The sequence below is a fragment of the Telopea speciosissima genome, chromosome 7, assembly GCF_018873765.1.
Source record: "Telopea speciosissima isolate NSW1024214 ecotype Mountain lineage chromosome 7, Tspe_v1, whole genome shotgun sequence".
Lineage (NCBI taxonomy): Eukaryota > Viridiplantae > Streptophyta > Magnoliopsida > Proteales > Proteaceae > Telopea > Telopea speciosissima.
This window is the reverse complement of record NC_057922.1, coordinates 13605874-13630852: the sequence shown is the minus strand read 5'-3', so window position 1 is coordinate 13630852 and position 24979 is coordinate 13605874. Positions and strand designations below refer to the sequence as shown.

The 24979-nt window shown below is 37.1% G+C and overlaps 2 protein-coding genes across 3 annotated transcripts in view; one reads left to right on the top strand and one right to left on the bottom strand.

Annotated features, from left to right (window-relative positions):
• The window catches only part of LOC122669046 (phosphatidylinositol 4-phosphate 5-kinase 8-like), a 30281-nt gene extending 25707 nt beyond the window's left edge, over positions 1-4574 (bottom strand). For both annotated transcript variants that reach the window (XM_043865673.1, XM_043865674.1), the window contains exons 1-3: positions 4456-4574; positions 1631-1808; positions 333-1421 (exon numbers count right to left, since the gene is read on the bottom strand). In XM_043865673.1, the coding sequence (XP_043721608.1) occupies positions 333-1421; positions 1631-1647 (1106 nt within the window). In that variant the 5' untranslated portion in view covers positions 1648-1808; positions 4456-4574. The remainder of the gene's footprint in view (positions 1-332; positions 1422-1630; positions 1809-4455) is intronic.
• Positions 4575-24824: 20250 nt separating this feature from the next.
• Positions 24825-24979, top strand: part of LOC122667266 (calcium-transporting ATPase 10, plasma membrane-type-like) — a 67764-nt gene continuing 67609 nt past the window's right edge. The window contains exon 1 of the mRNA XM_043863520.1: positions 24825-24842. The gene's annotated coding sequence lies outside the window, so the exon portion shown is untranslated. The remainder of the gene's footprint in view (positions 24843-24979) is intronic.

Genomic DNA, 24979 nt, shown 5'->3' with positions numbered 1-24979 from the left:
CATGCATGCACCAGAGCATTTTAACAAAAGATGTCTGTGACTTAATAGGAAAGCTTCCAACTGGAAATACATTATGCAGAACATGTAATTACACAAATAAGACTAGGAGGAGGGTTTCCCATGCTGCCAGCGTGGGAAGGAATCAGCACACTACCACCACTTAGTGGTTTGAGAAGGGTATCAATCTATGTGGACCCCACATTTTTAAAATAGATTTAAAAAAAAAATGTGTGGGACCCTCACTTTTATGAGAGCATGGGAAGAAATCTGTACACGATAGTCTGCGGATCTTTTCTCTATAAGACTAACATTATACTATGAAGCTTATTTACCTGATACCAAGTTGAAGATTAAGCATCAGATAGTAGCTCCTGTGGCCTTTAAAAATGGCTTGACCAGGTTTCTTCCTCTGTTCTTTTGGTTGAATTTTATTTCTCCATTTATTTTTGTGTGATAACTCTGCTGCATCATTCCTAACCCTCTCCTTAATTAACACTCCTTGCATGTATTCCCTTTCATACACCAAATTGCAGTGATCCTGAACCTTATTTTGATCTTCATTAGAGGAAAATGACAATGAATGGGAGCTGTCCAACAGTGGAGCTTCACCTACGGGATCACCTACCCGAAAAGCCCCATCTAATGATTTAGCCCTGAGTGATATTCGACCAGGACTCCTAAAAATGCCACCAATGGAAAGCTTCTCAGAGAGACTGCGCTTAACTCTTGGTTTTTTAGGATCAAAATCTTCCAAGTTTGCTGATGAAGTATGAGATAACAAGCTGTGTTTCATATCATAATATCCAACAGAGTTATACCACTTTTTTAGAGAAGGAAGTTTAGCTCCAACAGGATAGAATGTTCCTTTTCCATCCTTCAGGCCCTTCGTCCATGTTCCAAAATAATAACCCCCATCAGCAAATCTGTAAAAACCTGAGCCATGTCTCAGTCCATCCAACCAGAAGCCATCAAACAAATCACCATTTTCCCATTTCATAGCTCCTCTACCACACATATTTCCAGCTTTCCAATTCCCAGTATATGTATTTCCAGCATACCAGGAATACCGACCACTGCCTTCATGTATCCCTTCCCTCCAAGAACCTTCATAAACATCCAAGTTAGAATACTTCTTTCTTCCCAGACCATGCTGTACATTCATCCTCCAGGCTCCAACGTAGACAGAACCATCAACTGCAGTAAAGGTGCCTAAACCATGAACATAACCACCAGAAAAATCACCTTCATAAGTTGCACCTGAGGACCAACAAATCCTCCCTTTCCCTGTCATTTTGCCTTCCTCCCACTCACCTTCATAAACTGTTTCATCTGACCATGTATATCTCCCATTACCATGTGGAAGTTCTTGTTTCATGTTACCAACATAGGCATCTCCATTCGAAAAGACCCTCTCACAGTGCCTAAAAAGCAGAAGATAAAAAGAAACAAATGTCATTCAAAAGCAAATCAACTCCATTAGAATGGGGATAGATTTGCGATTAAAAAGAAACTCTGTATAATGTTAAAAAAAAAGAGATACATTCCTAGTTGTTTTTTTTTTTTGGTGGGGGGGGGGGGTTGAAGAAAAGAACCCAAATTGATGCACTAAAGAAACTGTGATCAAAGTCACCTCTCATTTTTCTCCATGAGTCATCACTGATGCAGTTTAGCCTAATCAGATGACTTTACCAAGGCTCATCTCTGGTACCTTTCTATGCTTCACCAAAAGCATTCATGCCTTTAAGGAGAGGAACTTCTTTTTTCACTGGCTAAATGAAACCAAACAGTGCATTGCGATTTGGGAAAACCTGAACATATGAGACAAATCTTCAAAAATGAGGATGTGCATGAGTATCAGTGGGAGGAAAAACAATTTCAGTTTATTACTTTTTCTTTCATACTTTGGAAGGAATGTTAGTAGATGATACACAGTTTAATCACGAAAAGTTGGACAAAAAAAGGGACCATTCAAAGCATTGACCACTGGGCCTAAATTATTTGTCCCAAGACATGTCCATAAATTAAAAATGAAGAAAGTTAACCGACCATTCTGCCTGAATGATTGGACTGTATGCAGCGGATGACAGGACCACAGTCTGTTCTAGTCACCACGCTTTCTTTGATCAGCAGAAAAATAATTCATTAGAACGAAGAGTATATGAAGACTATACAGTTTGACCTGAGAGACATATGCAATGAAAAAAACAAACAAGCAAAACACAGGGAGACAAGGAAAAATTGCTGCCAACTTCCTCAGCAATTCCACTATTTTCACCACCTCTCCAACAAAAGGAAATAATCACTGACAACCTATGTTTCCTCATTTAGATCAGGTATGATTTTGTTAAAGGTGACAGGATAAGATTTTGGAAAGATATGATGGGATGAGGTCACTCTAAAGGATAGGTTTCATAGACTTTATTATCCAACCTTAAGAACAAACTTGTCAAGGATTGTGTAATGATGGTTGAGAGAGGTGTTTGAAAACTTCCTCAGCACTTCCACTATCTTCACACACCTCTCCAACAAAAGGAAAAAATTGCTGACAACCTATGTTTCCTCAATTGGATCAGGTATTAATTTTTTAAGGGTGACAGGATAAAATTTTGGAAAGATATGTAATGGGATGAGGTCACTATAAAGGATAGGTTTCATAGACTTCATTCCTTATCCAACCTTAAGAACAAACTTGTCAAGGATTGTGTAATGATAGTTGAGAGAGGTGTTTGAAAACTTCCTCAGCACTTCCACTATCTTCACACACCTCTCCAACAAAAGGAAAAAATTGATGACAACCTATGTTTCCTCACTTGGATCAGGTATTATTTTTTTAAGGGTGACAGGATAAGATTTTGGAAAGATATGTAATGGGATGAGGTCACTATAAAGGATAGGTTTCATAGACTTCATTCCTTATCCAACCTTAAGAACAAACTTGTCAAGGATTGTGTAGTGATGGTTGAGAGAGGTGTTTGAAAACTTCTTCAGCACTTCCACTATCTTCACACACCTCTCCAACCAAAGGAAAAAATTGCTGACAACTATGTTTCCTCACTTGGATCAGGTATTAATTTTTTTAAGGGTGACAGGATAAGATTTTGGAAAGATAAGTAATGGGATGAGGTCACTATAAAGGATAGGTTTCATTCCTTATCCAACCTAAAGAACAAACTTGTCAAGGATTGTGTAATGATAGTTGAGAGAGGTGTCGGTTCAAATTTAGGACCTAGAAGAGTGTTTAGAGATTCTGAAGTTGCAAGTGTCCTATCTCTAAGTGATTGCCTGCAAGATGCTTTAATACTGAGGATGGGCAGTATTAGAGGGTGTGCACTTTTTCTAATGATTACTGTTCTTCCTGAACTTTTTTAATTTCTTTGCGGAGGCTATTTATTCTTGAGAACCCTAACCGAACTCTGGTCCCATAACTCTATCAGGTCATTTGGAGACCTCATGGCCCACCGAAGTGTATGGCTTTAGAGAGGAAGATAGCTCACACGAAGTTGATAGTCAGAACACATCAATAGAATGACCACAGAGGAGACGAAGATGTTGAGATGCATGAGTGATGTTAGTCAGAATCTCCATTGGTTGTTAAGGTTTCAACATTGATAATGTGAGGACGAACTATGGACTTAGAGCTCAATTCATTCATCAATACTTCTCAGCTTCCTTTTTTTTTTTGTGTGTGGGGCCCGGGTGAAAAATGCTTCTCAGTTATTCTAGCAGATTGTCATTCGATCTTTGACCATTAAATCTTTTTTCATCCTCTCACACAAGTATTTTCAGTATTGCAATAACCAAGCTGTCTCAGTGTCACTTATACTATCAAATTTTGAAATGGCAATTATGATCCTAAATTCTCAAATTAAATACAATCAATTTTTTCTATGGTTCAGTGGAGAGAAGTAGACAACTCAAGTTCCAAATCGTTCATTCAGAGATATGCCGCACATACATAGTTACAAATCCCATTTGAGTCAATGGCAGGGAACACAGACAGTAGTAGAATTGGATATGCAGAACAGATTATTTACAGCAAAGACAACTTATTATCCAAATAAATCGTTTTCACACACTTCTAATGTGTTAGAATAAATGACCATTCATTCTTCAATTTCATTCTATTGTTCTCTACTGGTTTTCCCTTTCATATTAATCTCTATTTCAGTGTCAAAGAGAATAGCGGAGCACAAGAACAGGATGGTCACAACCCCACATTAATCCATGTAATGCCACATTAGTTAAACTATACCCATCAGTGCTATTTAACAATGGATTAAACACAACAGATGCATTAAAAAATTCAAAGCAACCCTCACTTTGCATACCGAAAAGTTGAACCCTTTTGATCTACTAATTCAGATTTCTTCCAAATTCTTCTCCTATCTCTCCTAAATCAAACCATTGCCGGAGGAAAAAGCAAGAAGAAATAAATAAGCTAAAACACAAGCACACCTGAACTAGATTCGATAGCTTCGAATTCAACCCGTAATCACCCAAATATCTGAACTCTGAACATTTAGACAAAGACGATCAGAGATTATTAGAGTAAAATTGGAACAAAACCTAAGAAATTCATATGAAAACATGAAGGAAACAAAAAATTCAAGAAATAAAATTCGAAATTACCTCAAATTCGAACGTATAGAGACACTTCGCCTCCCTAAAATTCTGCGTCAGCTTTCTGCCTTTTCCAGCTATGAAACTTTATTTTATTTTTGATTCCTTCACTGTTTTGATTTTTGTTTTCATGCCTTTACGATCATGGTCATGGACTGCGGTAGTCTGTCAGAGATTGTAAAGACGGTGCATCGTCAATTTGGTCACACGTGCTCTGCATGTTTGGTGTGGTGGCCCACAATTTGGCTAGAAATTTTCCGATGCAATGGTCACGTTTAGGTGGGACCTTTTTGTTTTTGTCTATCCTATCTAGCTGTCCATGGTGGAATTCAAATTATACTAATCACTAATGGACGTGGCAACCGTGGACACTTACATGTGGACCGAGAAAAATATTCCATCAGTCAAATTTCTAGCCGTTTAACTCTCTTATTGTTGATCAATTGCTTAAAAGGGTCGATCGGCCGTTATCATGTAGACTGAAGTTGAACACCTTTAGGATTCTGTCGGTCAAAAATTCGATCAATTGCTTCATTGATCATTTGCATAATGGTGTTCTTGGTAACTATCGATGATTGTCCCAGTCAGTCGCCATGTGCTCACTGGTAGACTATCTGCATTCAAACTAGTTGACCACTCCATCGACTACAAGTGCAATTTTAGGCCTTGTGGCAATATAAGCTAATATCATTTGTATAAATCTTACAATTAATTTATATGCTATGCTAAATGAATCAATATAAAATCTATAAAGGTTATCAAGGGACACATTCAAGCAAACTTGAAATATCTTCTTAATGTTTTCAAGTTATGGCTTGAGTTGTTTGAATCTCATGGATGGCTTTGCTTGATCTTCAAGTTGTGGTCCACCACTTCATAACAGAAGTCTCTTGAATTGCTTGATATCTCCAGTTTGATGCTTGTTGGTCTCAAGGACATGCTTTTCTCAATGATTGGAATCTGATTACCCATTATAGCACTTGAAAAAACAAATATATTTTCCACACACAAAAGAAATTGTAAGCACCAAAACATATAAAACATTAAACTCGTAGATTATTTTATAGATTTTAGGAGGTCTACCCCTCCTTAGCACGTCCTAGGTCACATAACCCCATCCAAATCGTTCACTCTGCATCCCACTAGGTTAGACTTGCATGTTTGTTTCATGATCCTATGGTAGATCTATCATGATATGCTTCATGCTAGCATGTTTATGTGTCATAATCTCTTTATGGATGATTTATTTTCTTCCAACATTGCATGCATCTTGTCTATTTTCTATGCTTCCATACGTTAGATTCTTGCTTGATAGGTAGCATGCTATTTTTCATGTGTTTTTAAATTGATCCATGATTCTCATGTCTATCAATTGCCTATCTTATGATATGCTATATGATGATAATCTTTGGATTCAAGTCTTTTTTGCCATATTGACATTAGATGTTTCTCTATGTTGCCGTGCTTGTATGTTTGTTCTCATGTTCACAACTCGTTTAGAGGGGTTACATTTGAATTACAATCAAACCATGCATGTAGCTAGTGATTATTTCTTCAATGAATCCTCAATTCCTCACACTCGTGGTAACATAATTTCTCACGGTAACGAAGGCCGCCGATCTCATCTAGTTATTGCTCTTAAAGGACATCAAAGGGCTAACCTGTTAAATTCCCATCAATGTCCACAAGTGGACAAAGGTTATAAACTTGTAATTTCTCTGACCGACCCAGTAACTCCTTGCGGCAATCAACTTCTTCAATTTCAATCCAAGTATGGCTCTTAAAGATAATCATGGGTCGTCTTTCAATGCTCATCACTCCTTATTAGTGGACATCGGTTTCACTTCATTGGTTACTGTCAGTCCGTGTGGCAGTTATTCACTTCAAACGGTTATGAGTTATCAATTTATCAATAACCACGATGCCTTTTCCATTATTTTTCCAGATTCGGATCCTCTGCTGCTGTTGCCCTTATGCGGCTAGCGTGCAGCTTCACATAGGTAGGGACAAAATAACCACCCTACCCACTGCCCGAGCACCCTGTTCAGGTCGGGTCCACGCCCTGCTTGTGTGAGGCTGCACATTGGCCGCACAGGCAGGCAGCAACAGAGGATCCAAATTGTTATTTTCCCAGAGTACTCTACGGTTATCACTTGATGATCAAAAGTGATAATCTAGAGGTCATATCCTAACTACGGCTAAGGATTCGGTCCCCTCTTATTAAGGACATCTCATATATATTTAGCTTTTTTATTTTGATATTGTATCCGGAGAATGAATCATTTGCGCGTACTAACAAGTGAATGTACATCTCAGAGCCAATCATATTTTAATTTTGTTTCCATAAAAACCCCTCCTCCCCTTGTAAATGACAAATATAGGACAGGTGGTTGGCTCTCACATGTACGTTCACCTGTTGGTGCGTGCAGAGAAACCGAACTCTATCTTCGGCCAGAATGGCTCTATCTATTATCATTTTTTTCAGATCACAAGAATCTGATATTATCAATGGATATCATTGGGATCCAATTAAGTAGCCTTAACAGCCCAACAAGCCCACTCAAAATTTATCAAGGACTCTTCTCCCTACAAAGGTGCTTCACCGCCCACTAAGCCCACTCTTTTTAATACCGACCAACCTGCTGGATGGAGCCCTCTCCCACCAGATACTTATAAGGTTAATTGTGATACCTCAATCTCTCCAGGTTCGACCATCGACGATTTGGGCATTATCATCCAAAATCACAGTGGGTTGTGTTGTTTAATTTTCTAGCCCATCCCAAGTTCCACTCAATCCTTATAGGAGAAGCCAATGGCTCTGCGAATTACAACCGAGTAATTATCTTTGATCTTCAATAAATTATCTTTTAACCAAAAAAAAAAATTATCGATAGATATCTTTTCTACGTAAAAATAAAAAGCTCACCCATGACCAACTAGTCCTCTCCATTCCCAATTTATCCTCATTTAATTTAAATGGGTTCCCACCTCCACCACAGCCAATCCAGCCACCTCCTACCCATATAATCCCACAACCAATCCAGCCAACTCTATCTTTGAATCTCAACCACCCCCCCCCCCCCCACCACATCTCCCTCACCCAAATTCATCACCATTGAACTTTGAACCTTTCCCCTCCACAACCGAATACTACATATATCTATCCTTGAACCTCACCCTCCATCCTCCACAGTCGGATGACTTGAAAGTCTTGAATATAGCCAAACATCTTCGGCAATCGGCAAGTACCTTATCCAATCCATCCTCGAACCAAGCACCCACCCTGACTGGTCATTTTTTACCGTAAGAATCTGTGGATGTTGGAAATTATCAGTTCCACGAGCAACAATGAAACCCCGCACTTAGAATTGTCAGGGTCTTGGGAGTCTTTTCACAATTCGTTTTTTGTTCAATCTCTTGCACAATAAACTAGATTTTCTTTTTCTTTTTTATTTATAATTCAAAATCCATGTGTATTTTACGTTCTTATTAGTAAAGCTTTGTTTACCCCTAAAAAAAAAACAACTAAACCTCATTCTTCAAATGGCAATACACATTTGACTTTTACCCAAAAAAAATAATAATACACATTTGACTTATCAAATGACCCTCGTGTCACATTTTAACTTGCATCCACATAAGTATAGGGAAAATTATTCCTCAGGTTCCCTACCCAGCCCAATTCCCCACTGCCTGTAATAAGGAGGGTGGACCCCACCTGGGCAAGAGTAGGGTGGTCATTGCCCTCCCCCCTTATTACAGGCTGGGGGAACTGGACCGGGCAAGGAACTGAAGGGGACAAAGATCCATAAGTATAGTGGTCTAAGTTTCACAGATAATGCAGTAGCTAAAACTTGTACCAACTGGGCCTTTTTAAAATCGTAGATACCCATCAAACTTTACATATTTTGGACAACATGGGAGATTGATTTGCACCAAATTAAAATATTATAAACAACAAATTCAGCAAGACAACTTGTAAAATCATGGAATGGAGACACAACCATCTAAATTATCTTAAATCAATAGGCTAATCCTAATTACTTGGGGTTGGCAATAGATAATGTAGAAGTATTAGCACCTAACAATACTTTGCTCTACTGGGCTTGTGAGGAGCAGTGCAAGCAAACTCTTAACACCACTAGAGAAGAGGAGCTTGGCATGGCAATTGTGATTATCTCAAATTTGTAATGTAAGTTTTAAAAAAGATAGTATCAATAATCTGAAATTCATAAAATCTCGCAATCTTATATTTAAAACAATAATATTACATAAAATGCTAATAAAGTTTCTTTTCGAGATAGAAGAATTAGATATAATCTAATGTGTCCAAAAGAATTTCATGTATCCTTGGGTTCCGAGTTTTTGCCTCTTCCTTAATATTTTGATGAAATTTTTTTCAAATCACCGAGTTAGGGTTTGTTATTGAAGAATAAAATACTAATAATATGAGCCTAAACAACATACCCTCTCTATTATTTTTTCCTCCTAATAAATGTTGAAGTCGAAATAGGATCAAGTGCACTCAACTTGGGGTGCATTTACTACTTAGATATTCGTTTCGCAGTTGACTACCTAGCATTTACTGTGTGTAAAATAACCGATACATTAGAGGTGCGTCTTTCTTTCTTGGTCCTCTCATACTAAGGAGAGATCATCTCAATGCTCTAATGCCCACACTGGATATGGACCTAACTATCTCATCACGACATTCTAAACCCAGCCCACGTACTACTAGCTAGTTTATTCTAAATTTTTCAAGACGATTCAAATCGAATTTAATAGAAGATTATCTTATAGCCACTTTCCAATCTCAAATTTATGATTATATTATCTAGTATGCTTTAATTAGAAGGAATCACACATAAATTATTCTAACTAATCTCAAATCTAAGATTATATTATCTATAGTGCTACAATTAGAAAGAATCACAGTAGATGATTATAACAAGTAAACAGTCCTTTCCCTTTCGCGTCATATGTTCTCTTTCTTTTTGACAATATGAAGCTTCTTCCATCTTTAGCTTATCATCTTCCAGCTCTTTCGCCGTGTCACATCAGGGTTTTCTGATTCTAAACTTAGTCTTCAAGATAACTTCACACTTACTTTTGAGGTTTCTTACCTCTTTAGTTTCACAATTTTTAGTTGCCCACATTTTGCCTTTTAAGACTTAGAATTTTTTTAAAAGGCTTGTTCGGTGGAGGCACGTTACATTGATAATGAAAACCGACTGTTGTGTAACCGACCACGCACTCGCACATGACTTCTCTCATGCAGTTTAAAAGGTGCGTGTGGCAATGTGGGCTGGCTAATAATAGTGTCAATTATATATCGAACAGATAGGCAGAGAGAGAATGAGCACTTCAGATCCTCCATGGCACGCTGTCCATAGCGGCCTGAGTGCGTAGACTGAGCTGCACACGTAATGATCGTCTTACTCTTGTCCAAACATCTTGTCCAAGTGGGGGTAAGGTGGTCATTGCACATGCAGCCCAGTCTACACCGCACAGGCCGCTATGAGTAACGCGCCGTAGAAGATCTGGATTCGAGAATGAGATGTAGTGATTCTTGAAATTATGAGAAGAGATTATGTTATTAACTTCGGAAATCTCAAACCTATGAACTGGGCTTACAAGGTGAGGGAACTCAAGACCATATCAACACACATCAAATAAGTTTTATACCAATGAAGGATCAGCCCCCCCCCCCTTCCTGGTACCAACAACTGCCTAGTGCAGTTGGTGAGCCATGATGTGCTTCATGCCCATGCTCACCAAGAAGGTCTTGAGTTTGAGTCTCCTGACTGGTACTTTCCCCATCCCGAGGGTGAAAATATATATTTTTATGTCTCTATCTAAATGGGCCAAGAGGTCACAACTTTCTTTCGTTTTCTCAATACATGGGCTTTGGAGAAAGAGAAAGAGAAAGAGAGAGAGTGTCAAGAGTCAAGAAAAGAAGTTCGACTTGCTTCATCATCTTCAGGACTGGACAATGCGAAACAATCCAAATTTGGATCGTGCAATGCAAGTTTTGGGGGAGGGAATTATTTTAGTAATCAAGAAGAGATGGACGTACAATTGCTTTTACCAATCTAGCCTTTCTATTATTTTTTAATTAATTCCCTCCCTATAATATGCAATCAAGGGTTATATATTGCATCATGTGTTACCATGGATTTAGGTATCGATGGATTCGGCCGAAACGCATCGATATTGATGATGGTCAATACCAATACGATACTGATACCTACTGGCAGATACAGACTAATACGGTCGATCTGTTTCAATATCCGTAATTTCATATTATTATCGACGGTGATCGATACTGTGACGTAAAATCTTGTGTGTCACAGAGATCCTTCGTAGAATTCCACTTATATTTTTTTAGGAATTAATATCTAATATCACAACTGTTTGTGATATGTCTCACATGACCTTTTTTTGGTAGAAAGATATGTCTCACGACTCTCACATGACAACGATGCATTTTTCTGCATGGGATAGAAAATCACGCGTTCCACATAAAATAAGCATATTAAAAAGTGAGTTTAAAGTTTCTTAATTATAAATATGCAATTCCACTAGGAAGGAATATGGTGGTATTTATGTAATTTTTATTGTCACTTTAGACTTTATTTTAACTTCTTTTTTTTTTTTTTTGGTTGTAAAAAGAATAGATGATATTATTTATCGTATAGAACACGTATGTTGTGAAGTAGAAACAAACTCCACAAACCATGGATCGGAATTAGGTTAGACTGTCAAACACGTTACCAATAGGGTCCTGCTTGCTAGGAAGTCAGCAAAGCTATTTATAACTCCCTTGAAACATAAGAAAAAGAACAAGATATGACATTTGACCTATGAGATGGGTGTGGGATCCTTTGCTATGGTTTTGTGACATGCATCATATCACAACCTTTGTGATATAAATTGCAACCCTTTGTATTTTTTGTTTTTTAACACTTGTCTGATAACGGTTGACTAAAAATGTCAAGGGCAAGAGAACGCTAACTAGTCGTGCAGCCCCTACACTAACCCAAGGGCCAATGAGAGTGTGCATAGAGGCATTGGTTTGGATGGGATTTTCGATTTCATTGCGGGCGGAATGGTCATTTCTTACGCTCCTATGTCTGTACTCAGAAACCATGCAACCAGTTAGCGTTCTTTTTCTCAAATGTCAATTATTTCGTTTTTGAATAATATTTGATAATATAAAAAAAGGACCAATTTTCGTTTTCTTGCACTCCGATGTCTAGTGTTTTATTTAGTTGTAGTCGGTTTATCAATAGTACATATATGATTAAAGAAAGATTGAATTTCCTTCGACTCACGGTGTGAGGGATCCCAGTCACTGCAGGGCAGGAGAGGGCAGAAAAGGTTATCAAGAAGGTATTTTGGAACATACGAAAACTCTAGGAGGGGTTTGTGAACCCTAGGATGGTGGGTGAATTGTCCTCTATGGGTGGTGGAAAATTTTTCAAAAAAAAAAAAAGAATCAGACTCAACGAGTTTCACATGATTCTAGCAAAAACACTGAATCAATAAACACTTGAATTAACTATGACCTAATTTAGTCAATTCTTAAATCTAGGTTTTTTTTTTTTGGGAAAAAGATCTCTGTACAAGATTGTGGCCTATGCCAGCACTCCCATGAGTCTATCTCTCTCCTTCCCATGTGAAAAGGCACCTCTACCCCCATGTTTTAAGGAGGAGAGAGATAGACACATGGGAGTGCTAGCGTAGGCCACACTCCCGTACAGAAAACTGCTTCCCTTTGTTTTTTTATTCAACTTGAATGATTTGTCAGAGTAAAAACCTGCTTTTGCAATTGGACTCATAGAGTGATTAGACTTTATATATATTTTTTATTTTTTTTTGATAAAGAAGTTTTATTAACGCTGGAACAAAGTTCCAGAAGAGTCATTAAACAAAGGGAGGAGAATACAGTTAGAGGGAGGGGGATCAATCCAAATCCGGTTAATCTGGGAAGAGGCTCCAAGTGTGGCCAATGTGTCTGTTACTGCATTTGCTTGACGTAGAGTATGAACAAAGCTGAGATGGGTAAAGTTCGTTGCAAGTACTCTACAGTCCTCTATGATGAGATGAATTTTCCAGTGGATATCTAGGACAAGATTCTGCAGAATATTGATCACAAGGAGATTATCACTTTCGACAATGAGACAGGAGATGCCCAACTGAATGGCTAAACGTAGAGCAGTGAGGACAGCTACGGCTTCTAGGACCAAGGCGTAATTCTGACCTATCCCTTGAGAAAATCCACAGATGAAGGATGAATTTGGTGATCGACATACCCCGCCAATACCAGAATGACCCGGATTACCATGACTTGCTCCATCAACATTGTACTTCAGAAAGGGAGCAACCGGAGGTAGCCATTTAGCCAATTAGTCTCTATTCTCCTCGGTGCCACGAAATTCAGATCTTGCTCCCTAGCTGTGGCTATAGCTCTTAGAATTATGGTTGCAGGGTTGAAAGGAGCTTGCTGGAAAATAAAGTCCCAGTACGCAGTCCATATATGCCACAAGATACTACAGAAGAGGGTGATTTGTTTCGAAGTATCTCTGTAGGTTTTAATTAGACTTTATAGGTCTTGTCAAAGGAATCGCCTAAGCCTTTTTATTTATTTTTTTATTTTTTTTTGAGGGGGAGGGAGATAAATCCGTAAATGCCGCAGGTTTACACGGTTGTGCTTTTTCTGCGTGCCATAGATGCGAATGCTAAAGAGTCAAAAGTAAAGACATCCTTTATGCGCGCTGGCGCATATCCCGGTGAATGTTCTGCATTTACTTTCTGCCTCGTCAAAGATTTGATCACCACAAATTGGAAGCGTGAGTACCGGTGGGTGGGTAAGTAGGAATCGTTATCCTCTCGTGTTATAGCACGGTGCTGTAATGCATCGTGCGGTACTGTAGAGATCATGTGGCACAGTGGGCCCCACATGGTGCACATGGTCTCTGCAGCCGCCGCACGATGCGTTATAGCACCATGCTGTAACAGGAGAGGATAAAAATTAGGGTAAGTAGAACAACTTCATTGTAGATATGCTATAGATTTTAGTTGAATATATACTTTCAAAAATTAATTATAAAATTACAAAAGAATTTTTTAGGGTTCTCATGAACCACAAAATTTATTGTGAATACCACCTGGTTCTACTACGAGTGAGGGTGTCAAAATCAAACAGAATCGTTTATCAAAATAGAAATCGAATCCGTGAAACTATTTAATAAATAGTTTAGTTATGGTTTTAAAATTGAGATTATTTAATTAAATGGTGTAAATCGAATCTGACCGTTTAATCGAAATGGATCGTTTAACATTCTTAGTTGTACATAAATGTGCCAAAATCACACAGAAATTGTTTACCGAAACTGAACCGAATCGCTTAAATTAAAACCGTGAAACCATTTAATAAATGGTTCGATTATGGTTTCAAAATTAAGAAGTTTAATTAAATGGTTTAATCAAAACCGAATCGTTTAACACCCTTAACTATGAGTAGGTCAAAATGGGATATAAAATGTATTTTTTTTTAAGGTCTATAGACCCTTTTTCTACATAAAAAGGAAAAATGAGTATAGCTCTTCTTCTTGGGTTGTATTGTGGAGGTCAAGATACACTCTAGTGCTGAACGTACAGTGTACTCTTGATTTGAGTTGTTATATAATAGGAACAAAAGAAGGTTGCCCAATCACTTTCTCTTGTGCGGACACAAATTAAGGGGTGTAAAATGATCACCTCCTCACTCCTCTTGTTGGATGTCCTTGCATGCCCCCTTATTGGTCTCTACACTGGTGCAAGAGCCATGCAATCGAACAATATTCTTCTTCCCAATTATATAGAATTTTGGTTGTTTCCTTGCAAAACAAATAAATGTAACAGTGGCCATGATGGCTAATGCAATAGATATATGACATGTAATTTGACATATCCATAATTCAAAGGAGTTCAGTTCCGCTACACGTGCGCATATGCCAATACTTGTCTCTTTCTATTTTTATAAATATTCATCTTCATCTTCATCGGTTCATCCTTTACATGGTATCAGGTGAGAATGAGGTTAAATATTGACACATAACTTGTGAAGAACTCAACATATTTTAGGATGCAAAGCCGCCTCAAAAGGAAAACAAGGGAACTCGATCGATCAACTTTACAGATCAAAGAAGAATGGTTATCATCAACAATGATTGGTACGTTCAACTAAAATATCTACCATGTTGCTCAAAATGTTTAAATATCTAGGCAAAAGTTTCTTGTTGGTATCATGTCTCATGTTTTGCCATTTTTTTCAAATTTATTTTTCATTTCTCTGTCGGTTTGTCTTTTTATTGATGTCTAACCATTATTTTGTGGACACGTATAAGCCGTCTCACTCTCAATTCATGTTTAAGGTTCAAGTATTTTCCTTTATTGTTATTTAAACTATATGCATGGTTCTTATTGGTGATATATATGTGTTTTGAAACTTAAGGGAAAAAGAATGTTGTTTGGTCGCGTGCAGCTTGCATCTAGACACAGCCCCTTGAAACGATTATCGATCTCACCATCTACAAAATGAACCTCTCCCCCACCCCATCGTTGTCTCTAAGCATTTCCTCATTGTAGGGGCCATGTGACTAGACAACGTTCTTCTTCTCGAAACTTAATCGGAGGCTAATTGCAAAAAATTTTCTACAATCAAATAAGTAAAACCATGAAAGTATTATCTCTCCTGCCTCATTTTTTTGCTTTTCTTTCTATTTGGGTGGCTGTTTTCATAACTCTAAGCATTGGATATTTTGGTAAACAGATAAGGTTTCCTTTGGATTCACCACCACATTTCGATCTTACAAGTTGCCATCTCACTTTTATGGTGATTGGATTCATCCCCTTGCGTTTCCAATGGGCCTAAGGTATGAAAACAATGAGTTCTAATTTTCCAACTTCTATGATGACTTAAATGCTTGCCCCTTATCTTGTTTAATGTAAAATTTAATGCAGGGTAAAAAATAATGTTTCAAAAGTTAATTTTTGTTATGCAGTATTTATATGAAATGATAAGATTTGCTTTGATTGAAAGAAAAAAAAACGTGTCTGTCTTATCCATAAAAAAAATAGATGTTATATTATATATAAGGTAAAAAGATATGGTTATAATTTTTTTTTCCACCAACCATAGTTACGACTTATGACAAGAATTTTCCTTTAGGCTATGTTTAGTTGTCAAGAAATGAAAAGTTAAAAAGAAAATAATAATAAGACAAAAATCATGATGACACAGCGATTGGTTTATGCATTTATCTCTCTCCTCAAATTTAAAAAAAAAAATTTCTATCCATTTATTGCCATCTAACATAGCCATAATGAGATAGTAGAATTTTCTTTGGACAATATCCACAAAGTCGAGCACCAACCAAAATGTGGAATATAAAAATAATAATCCATAGTAACAATTATAGTAAGAAATAGCACCTGTAATAGAAATTTGTATATTTTTTTCCCGATGTTAAACCATAAGTTTATGACTCATAAATCCATTATGTAATCTTAAGTCAAATGCACATACTATATGTTAAAATGACCATTTTCTTCCAAAGTATCATAACTCATAAGATAATAATTTGTAACAAAGTAAATTAGAACTAAACCCACTTGTCATAACTGGTAACTTACACTATAGTACCTATAGTGAAGTATAACACCTCACTATTTGCCACTTGGCAGCTGTCAATACATGGGTACGTTAGTTCATGTGATAGAGGATCCCACATACAATGATCAAATTTTAGTCCAAAGTAAGCTAAGAAAGTTGCTATACATCTTATTCATATATATGGTAAAATTATTAAAATGCCATCAAATTGAAATAAATATATAATACAAAATAACATCTTTTGTAATTTTAGTTATTTCCTCTATTCATTTTAAGTTGAAATTGTACCAATGAGATGCTTGCTTGGTCTATCAAATGGATTAACTGTGTATTACTACGTGACAAATAGTGAAACATTATATTTCACTAGGCATAGTGACAAGAAAGAAATAAAATCCTAATAAAAGAACAGAAATAATAAAAAAATGAACCATCATTCAAAGAATAAATGGCATAGTGGCTTGGTAATGGCTCTCCTTGTCAAAGTAGGAGGCCGATAGCAACCTATCCCCCTCCACCTAAGGTTTTAGGTGAGTGAGCCACTTTCGGTATTTGCCATTTGACATAGATCCGTGCCCCAAAACTCTTTGTCTATATGGGTGACCATGAGTTGAAATACTTCCCATTGTGTTAATATCTTTCATTACCCCCAACCATCCAAGGTTAACTATCAAGTATTTTTCAAATCTTCATAATTGCTACTAGCTACATGAAATTAAGACGGTTAGGCTTGTTCTGGGAAGATTATCTTAACAGCTCTAGAGTAAACACTTGCCCTAAGTTGCGTTGTGTGCATTGGGTGCATGGGTGGATCATTATCGTCTCCTGTTCCCTGTTCAGTACAGTGGTCCAGTTCCTCTCATAGGGGGTAAAAAATGATGACCTAATCCCTGCCCGAACACACTGCCCAAGGGAGGTTAAAACGTCAGTTCTGCCTCCCTATGAGAGGAACTGGACCACTGTACCGGGCAGGGAACAGGACCGGAAAAAAATTTGACCCGAATATTAGGGAAAATGTAAGTAAGTTTGATGATTATATGCATTTTATGTTGTGAAAATGCAAAGGAAGGGCAAGTGCGTTTCTTTTTTTTTTTAATGAAATTATAATCACACAAACCACACACCAATCTCAAAAAATTAACCGATTTTTAGGACCATAGATTGGCGGATATACACAACACAAACTCGATGTGGGACTAAACCCATGCACGAATTTTTTTTCTGTCCTGATCCCTGCCTGGTACAGTGATCCAATTCCTCTTATAGAAAGACGAAAATAACGTTTTAACCTCCCTCGGACACTCAGGTATAGAGCATCTATAATATGCCACGTGTCATATTTCAAATGATAAGTTCTATAATTAAAGGCTCTCTTTGATATGATTTCGATTTCAAAATTTTATTGATTTTTTGAATCAATAAATAAACTTTATTTTTTAGAATAGATTCCATTTGTGTTCTCCTTCCTCTATAGAACCAATTGAAAGACTGGGTGGTGTTGATTCTTGTCACTCTCTGTCCATCATGGCGATGATGCACTCTCCACCTTACAATCCTTTATTCGTAGAAAACCCACTTTCCCTCCGATGATTCATCCAAACCCATATCCGACTGAGGCGCACTTGGCACTGTTAAGCTCTCTTTGCGACTGCCCATCGATCATACTTTTACTCAGAAGCAGATGTAGGCTTCCTTACATTATTCCCCTCATTCTGCAAAATAGCAGGGGATATGTAGAATTAAATGCTAATAGCCATGGGTGGAATTTTTCTCCTCTCAGGTTCCCTACCCGGTCAGATGCACAGGTTCCTCTCATAGGAGGGGCAGAAATGACGACCTCACCCCAACCGGGCAGTGTGTTTGGACAGGGGTGAGGTCATCATTTTCGCCCCTCCAATGAGAGGAACCTGAGCACCTGACTGGGCAGGGAACCTGAGAGGGGTGGCATTCATATCAAAGATGTCTGTACCAAAAATTTATTTGATTGAATGGCATGATCACTATTGATCCAAGGTTTGCTCTAGTGGTTTGTGGTTAAGGGAGTCAATTAGGCAGTTCGGTTCGTTTTTTCGATTTCTATGTGATTTTCTGGAAAATCGAAATCAAACCAATAATTAAAGACTTTTCAGTTGTGGCTTGGTTTCGGTTTTGGTGTTGGTTTGAAAACCAGATATGGGTTGGTTTTGGTAAGGATTAAGCAGGGTTCTTAGGGTTCAGGGGTCGGTTTCAGGTTTCGTTTCGCTTTGGGTTTGGTCCTATTGGTGGCACATTAGTTTAGTCCGAACCGAGCCGAAACCAAATAGTATCCTAAACCACATAGGACCAGGCTCGATTTGAATCAGGCTCATCGGGTCAGGTCGGGCCGGTTCGATATAGGTTTTGATACCAATAGTTGATATTGTTCCATTCGGCAATTCGACTCCTCTACTTCTGCCTGCCTCTATTGCCGTGTGCGCCCCACACACAAGCAAGTGGAAGTAGAGGAGTCGGATCCTCCATTCGGAGAGTGTTCGTGGACTTAGATGGTGATCAAGTCTCCTTGATGGCATCTTTGGTCACATAACTATTATATTCTCTTTACTTGCTTTCTAAGAAGTGGGCGACCCCTTGTGAGTCTTTTGTATGACCCCAAATGGTTCCCTTGCACTAAAAATAAAAAATAAGAAAATTGTCATGATCAGTATTATTTTCTCTCTATTTGCTTTCTAATGGAAAGTTGCAACGAAGCTTCACTTCTTTAGATCCAGTGATATGACATTGGAGTTTTTTGATGTTTTTTCTTGATTGTGAAGTGTTATCTAATTTATTAACTGGCCCTAGCTACAGCTGTTGGATGTGAAAGAGCAAATAGAAAACTAGAATATAACAATCATGAATGCACATACGCTCCACGAGGCCAAGTTTTAGGCGACAATGCGAGAGAGAGAGAGATAGAGGGGTGACAGAAGCAGCGGAGAGGGTGGCCGGAATTGCAGAAAATGGCAGAGCGGGGGAGTGGCGGAGGTTTTGGAAAGGGGTGGGGCTGGGGTTGTAGAAAGGAAGTGGGTGAAATAAAATAAAATAAAACCATATCAAACATCTTCAGAAATTGAAATCATCCTTGAAATAATTCTCGAAATTATACCAAAGACATGCAATTGAATGAGGTTTAGATGAATGCATGCATTGATGTGTTATTGATCTAAACTACATTTGAGTACTTTTGGACGTTCAACTTGGGGCTGAATTGCAAGTTTTTACATAAAAGTATCATGGATAGTTCTTAGTTGAGGTATTATATATACCTAATTTTATTGATATTCTTTGACTTAGACGATGACATTATCATATCATTAGTGACTAAAAGAGTATTTGAGACTGGGGTTAGTACCTAATCCTTTCTTGTTCTCATATTCATATTCATTATTTTCTTTGGTTAAAATATGTTTTACTAATTTTAAAAAATATGAAATAGTATTGGAGACTGGTGTTAGTACCTAATCCCTTCTTGTTCTCATATTCATATCTTCTCCTATATTTTATTTAGGCTACTACGAAATTCGAGTTAATTTTTTTAGTCCTAAATACGTATCTAGATAGTGATTCTTAAACCCAGTAAACGACAAATAGGTACTTGACTTCTCCTCAAGTGAGAAAGTCATTGGAAATTACTATTCCAATGGTATAAAATTCAGTGTCTACACCTTATACGTCGTACATTGTTTAGATTGTTTATAAGAAATAGAACATCAAAGTGAAATCAAATAATGTAATCTCTCCCATTGGACATAACATGCTATAAGTGGTAGAATTGTTTTGTTTAATTCTATATATTATTGCTGTATTGAGTTACATTTCTTTATTAATTCTCACTTTCCATCCGTTTCCTACCTTAAGTGTTCACCTAACTTGGATTTAATTTTTGTTACCAATCCATTGTCTAAGAAAAGCCAACCAAAAGAAACAAATGATCAGGTATATCAATAGCTGACATTAGCTACCACTTGGGTAGGAAACTTCTTAGCAAGTATACCTTAATATATTGTATTAGATAGTGGGCACTTCTTTTGCTTTGGATCTTTTCAAGCATCAAGTTATCTTAAATATTGCATATGCTGTTCTCTTTCATATTTGATATGTATCTCTTTTCATTTTTGTAATCTTGTCAAGTGGTGCAAGTAGTAAGAACAATGCGAAAACCTTTTTTTTTGTGTGGCATGTTTAAATTTCCTTGTTGAAGATGATAAAAAGTAGGGATAAAGAACGCTACTTGGTTGCATGGCCCTTGCATCAGCATGGGGACCAATGAGAGTGCACGCCCATGCATCCAATATTGGGGGTGGGGTCATGATCATTTCTCCGCGGAAACTAAAGAACCTTAAATAGCATGGCAAGGAGGACACGCGTATAAAGGCTCAAGAACAACCAATGGATGGTTTCATCTGACACTAATAGATAATTTACCGATGATTATATGAAAAAAAATGAAATGAATTAATTTTGGAAAAAAAAATACAGTTGTAATCTTACTTTTTTGCAATTTTAGTATAACATATTTATTTTTTCAATGAGGATAAATCCTTTCATTTCAATGCCTATTCAGAAAATGTGTAGCTTTTAATAATGACAAAATAACAAGTCATTTTTAAATTATTTTGAAAACCCTTTTTATCTCTATATAAAATAATTTTTAAGAATAAGAAAATGGACAAACAAAAAAAGTTATAACTTCTCACTTCACCATTTTGGTGATAACAAGTGGCACTCATTAATTTGTGTGTGGCTTATTAAGCATTGCAAGGATTGTGAGGTGGTTATCTTTGTCAACAACTTACACGTCATAAACACGGTGGGTTCAATCTGATAGAGGACTTCACACAGGCACATCAAACCATCGGTTCCAAATGGGTTACTTGCAAAAGAGAAATCTTTGCGCCCAACCTAACTTGACATAAAGTTTGGATTCAATTTCTCGTAGACTATTAATGTATGGAAAAACTCACTCCAAACAACCAATAAATTAGGTTGTGCTTCTAGTTCCTCGCAAAATTTCAATAAAGATACAAGAAATAAGGTGCTGTATACTTTGATTGGAAACTTCCTAGCAAGCGCCATTTTGAATTGACATAAATTTTTTTGAATGTGGGGTTCTTGTCGATTATCAAACTATATTAAGTATGAATGCTGCTCTTTAGAAATTCTCTCAAAATTATCTCCTTTAGGTTGCTCTTCGAATTTCTCGCAACATTCCAATAACGCATTGGAAACTTCTTAGCAAGCGCCATTTTGACATAAAATATTTGAATGCAGGAACTTAATTTTGGTTTGGTGGTTCTTGTCAAGTATCATACTATATTAAGTATGAATGTCATTCTCTTAAAATTATTTCCTTTAGTTTGGTTTCACATCCTTGTCAAGTATCGATGCGAGCAATTAAAGCAAACAAGGAACTTTTTCTAATAAACATATTTTTTCTTTGACAATTTTTTGATGAAAATAGTGAAATATAGATCAAACTATTTTTTATTTATTTTTTGTCGAATAATCGAAATCATCTAACTTTTCTCTTACTTTATTAAAGAGCACTAGAAGTTTTACATATTACCTAATCAAAAAACATTGCAACTAGGGTGCCCAAACTATAAGAGCTTCAAGGTGAAATCATCAACAATTAGTCATTGTAAATAGGGGAAAAGAAAGCCGCTTGGTCGCACCCCCTACACCCAGACACATGGGTGTTGAAATAACCACCCCACCACTCATATTGGATGCTTAATTGGGCAGTAGTTGGACGTGTGCTTATCATTTCCTACTTTCCCTTTTGAGTTGGTTTATGAGCCAACCCTCATCTACCACTACCCATATGTTTGCTATATATGTGCCAAAGAAGTCTTAGTAGTGATGTAAACAAAGTTCGCCAACTTATTTGATGATTACGTTTTCCTTACTGTGATTACTCTAATAAATTACTCTAACCAAATCCAATGAATTATTTAAATATTTATCCAAAACTTGGCATGAAGCCAATCTATTTTTCGAGTACAAAAATAATGAGTGTGTAGGGTTGCTGAGGGACTACTCTCAATGTCTTTAGCATGAGGACACACATTGATATAGGTTAGTATGACATCAAGTCACTAGGTCAGGTCGGATTGGGCCATATTAGCCATGTGTCTGGGACCAATTTTCTAACCTAAATGAAGTTTCCTCTTTTCTTCCTTTCTCAACATTTTTTTGATGGATGTTTCTCTATATGATAATAATGGTGGAAAGATTAGATTTCTTTATCAGTTTAACTTTGGGTTGGGTAGTCAAGTTTCCCCTCCCTCTCTAGTGAGGTGTTGGATTTGTGAGTGTCTTGTATTTTGTGGATCTATATAATTAGTATTGGATATGTATTTGTAACATCCGTTATATGTATGAGAATAGATTTGTAATTGTGTGGGGATTATGGTTTTTTTTTGTTCCTTATATATACACACACACACACACACAAGACAATCAATGAGAATTCACATTGTAAAAAGACTTTTCTTTCGTACGAATCGTAGAATCCACTTCAGTTTGGGTATCAGAGAACGCTTTTCTTTCCTGGTCATCTATCTTATTAAGTTAAGTTGACTTCGATTCATTCGGAAGTAGAATTGTAAGTGTAGAGTACTGTTAGGAGCAAGTACTCGATAAGACACCAACCAACTGAACAAGTAGTTGTCTTTGTAGCCAAGTTCTTCACCAAAGTGTGGGATTATTAAGATTGAGATTGAATCATTGGTTGTATTGTCAAGTTTACTTGATGTCAATTAGGACCATTCTTGAGTTGACTCACTAAAATCCACTTGAAACAAACATTTATCCTTAGGCTTGTTCTGGCTTCTAAGTTCAAACCAATTGAACAAAGGAATGCATGGTCAAGATTGTATCAGGGCTCAATAGAGGTAGGAATGTAAACGGATCGGATTCGGCTCATATTTATTACTATTTGAATCCGAATCCAAATCCGTTTACCGAATGACATATCCGTATCCAATCTGATATCCAATGGAATTTTAAAAACTAATATCATATCCGAATTCGGGCGGTTATCAGATATCCAGATATTATCCAATCCGACTAACTATTTGATTAGTAAACGAATGTGACCTATATTGATTACAGATTTTCGACTTTGATTACCAAAATATCCTTATAAAAGTGTTTATTGTAAAGGTAATATAGTAATACATCATATGTTTTTACAAAATACAATGGGCTAGTAAATTATTCGGATATTATCCGATCTAAAATAGAATTATTTGAATCCAATTATCTTTCGGATGGATTCTGATAATTTTCAAAAACTAAAATTCTGGATTCGAATGTTGATCGGACATGGATTTTTAGCTATCCATTTACATCCCTTAATAAGGGTCAATTCAATCACCTAGTCGTTGGTCTGACTCCCATTCAGATCTGTTCACTTACATGGGTTAATAGGAGGCAAAAACCTTTTTATAAGGCACGTTGAATGATTTTGATTTTTAGCTTTTTTTACCAAAATTTTTTTTTCACTTAAAGGGGTGAGGTGGTCATTTCACAACCTTATGTGAAAGGACCATGCTTTTACCCTTTTCTCACCTTACCCAAATTTGAAGTCACCTTAAACCGAAAGTGATTTAGGTCCCCTCCTACCCTCTAGGAGCTCTATGGGAAAAACTGAAAAAGAACACTACTTTTTTTTTTCTCTTTTCCAAAATATATACATTTTGGAGAAGAACACTACTTGATCACCTCACCCCATGTTTGATGCTGCATGTATATGTTTTATTGATCTCGTGCTGATGCTGGGACCATGCGATCAAGCAGTGGTCTCTCTCTCACGCATCTAATTTTAGAGATTTTGAGTGAGAGTAAGTAAAGAACCATTACATACTAATATACTATAATACCAAACCACGAAGGAAAAGGTCCAAGGCCAAACAGCATGGGAGCCACGTTCGTTTCCTAAAGGGCGAACCCCATAGACCCATCTCTTGACGACTTGACCCCACCAAAGTAACCACGTGGAAATCGATGAAAAAATAAGAAGAAGGGGAAATCGATAAAAAAACTCAGAAAGTGTGCTCTTCACGTTATAGGTTATACACTTTTGCTCAGATTAATGTACAAATTTTCAAAAATAAACTATAAAAAGTAAAAAAAAATTCACACCGACCATTAAATTTATCTATTTATTTTTGGTAAATCCAACCATTGGATTTATCGCGAAAAACCCCTTTCCATATTACAGTTCCTTAACAGTAGAAAAATCAAAAATAATAATAAATAAAGCGAAAACCGTCCGTATGGTTTCTTCGTATGGAAATCCCCGCGCGCTTTCCTGGAAACTTCCTTCTGGCTTCCTTTTATCTTCTTTCTATCTTCCTTCCTCGATCTGAATGCGGTGGAAACTTCGTGTTGGAACAGCGAAGACGCGGAGAAACAACGCATGAGGGAGAGAGGAAAGAGGAAAGTAAGGCTGAAGCACAGGATCGGTTTCTTACTCGCCGGCGGTGGTTTGCCGGAAAACAGCAGCTTACAATCCTTGAGCACCTCTTAACTTTCCAGGTAATCTCTCTCGATTGACGAACAAGAAAACGCGGTTTTGTAGAATTACGAAATCGCGTTTATTTAGCTCTAAAACAGAAAAAAAAAACAAAAACTGAACACCTAATAATGGAAACACGATTGAACGATTGAAAACTG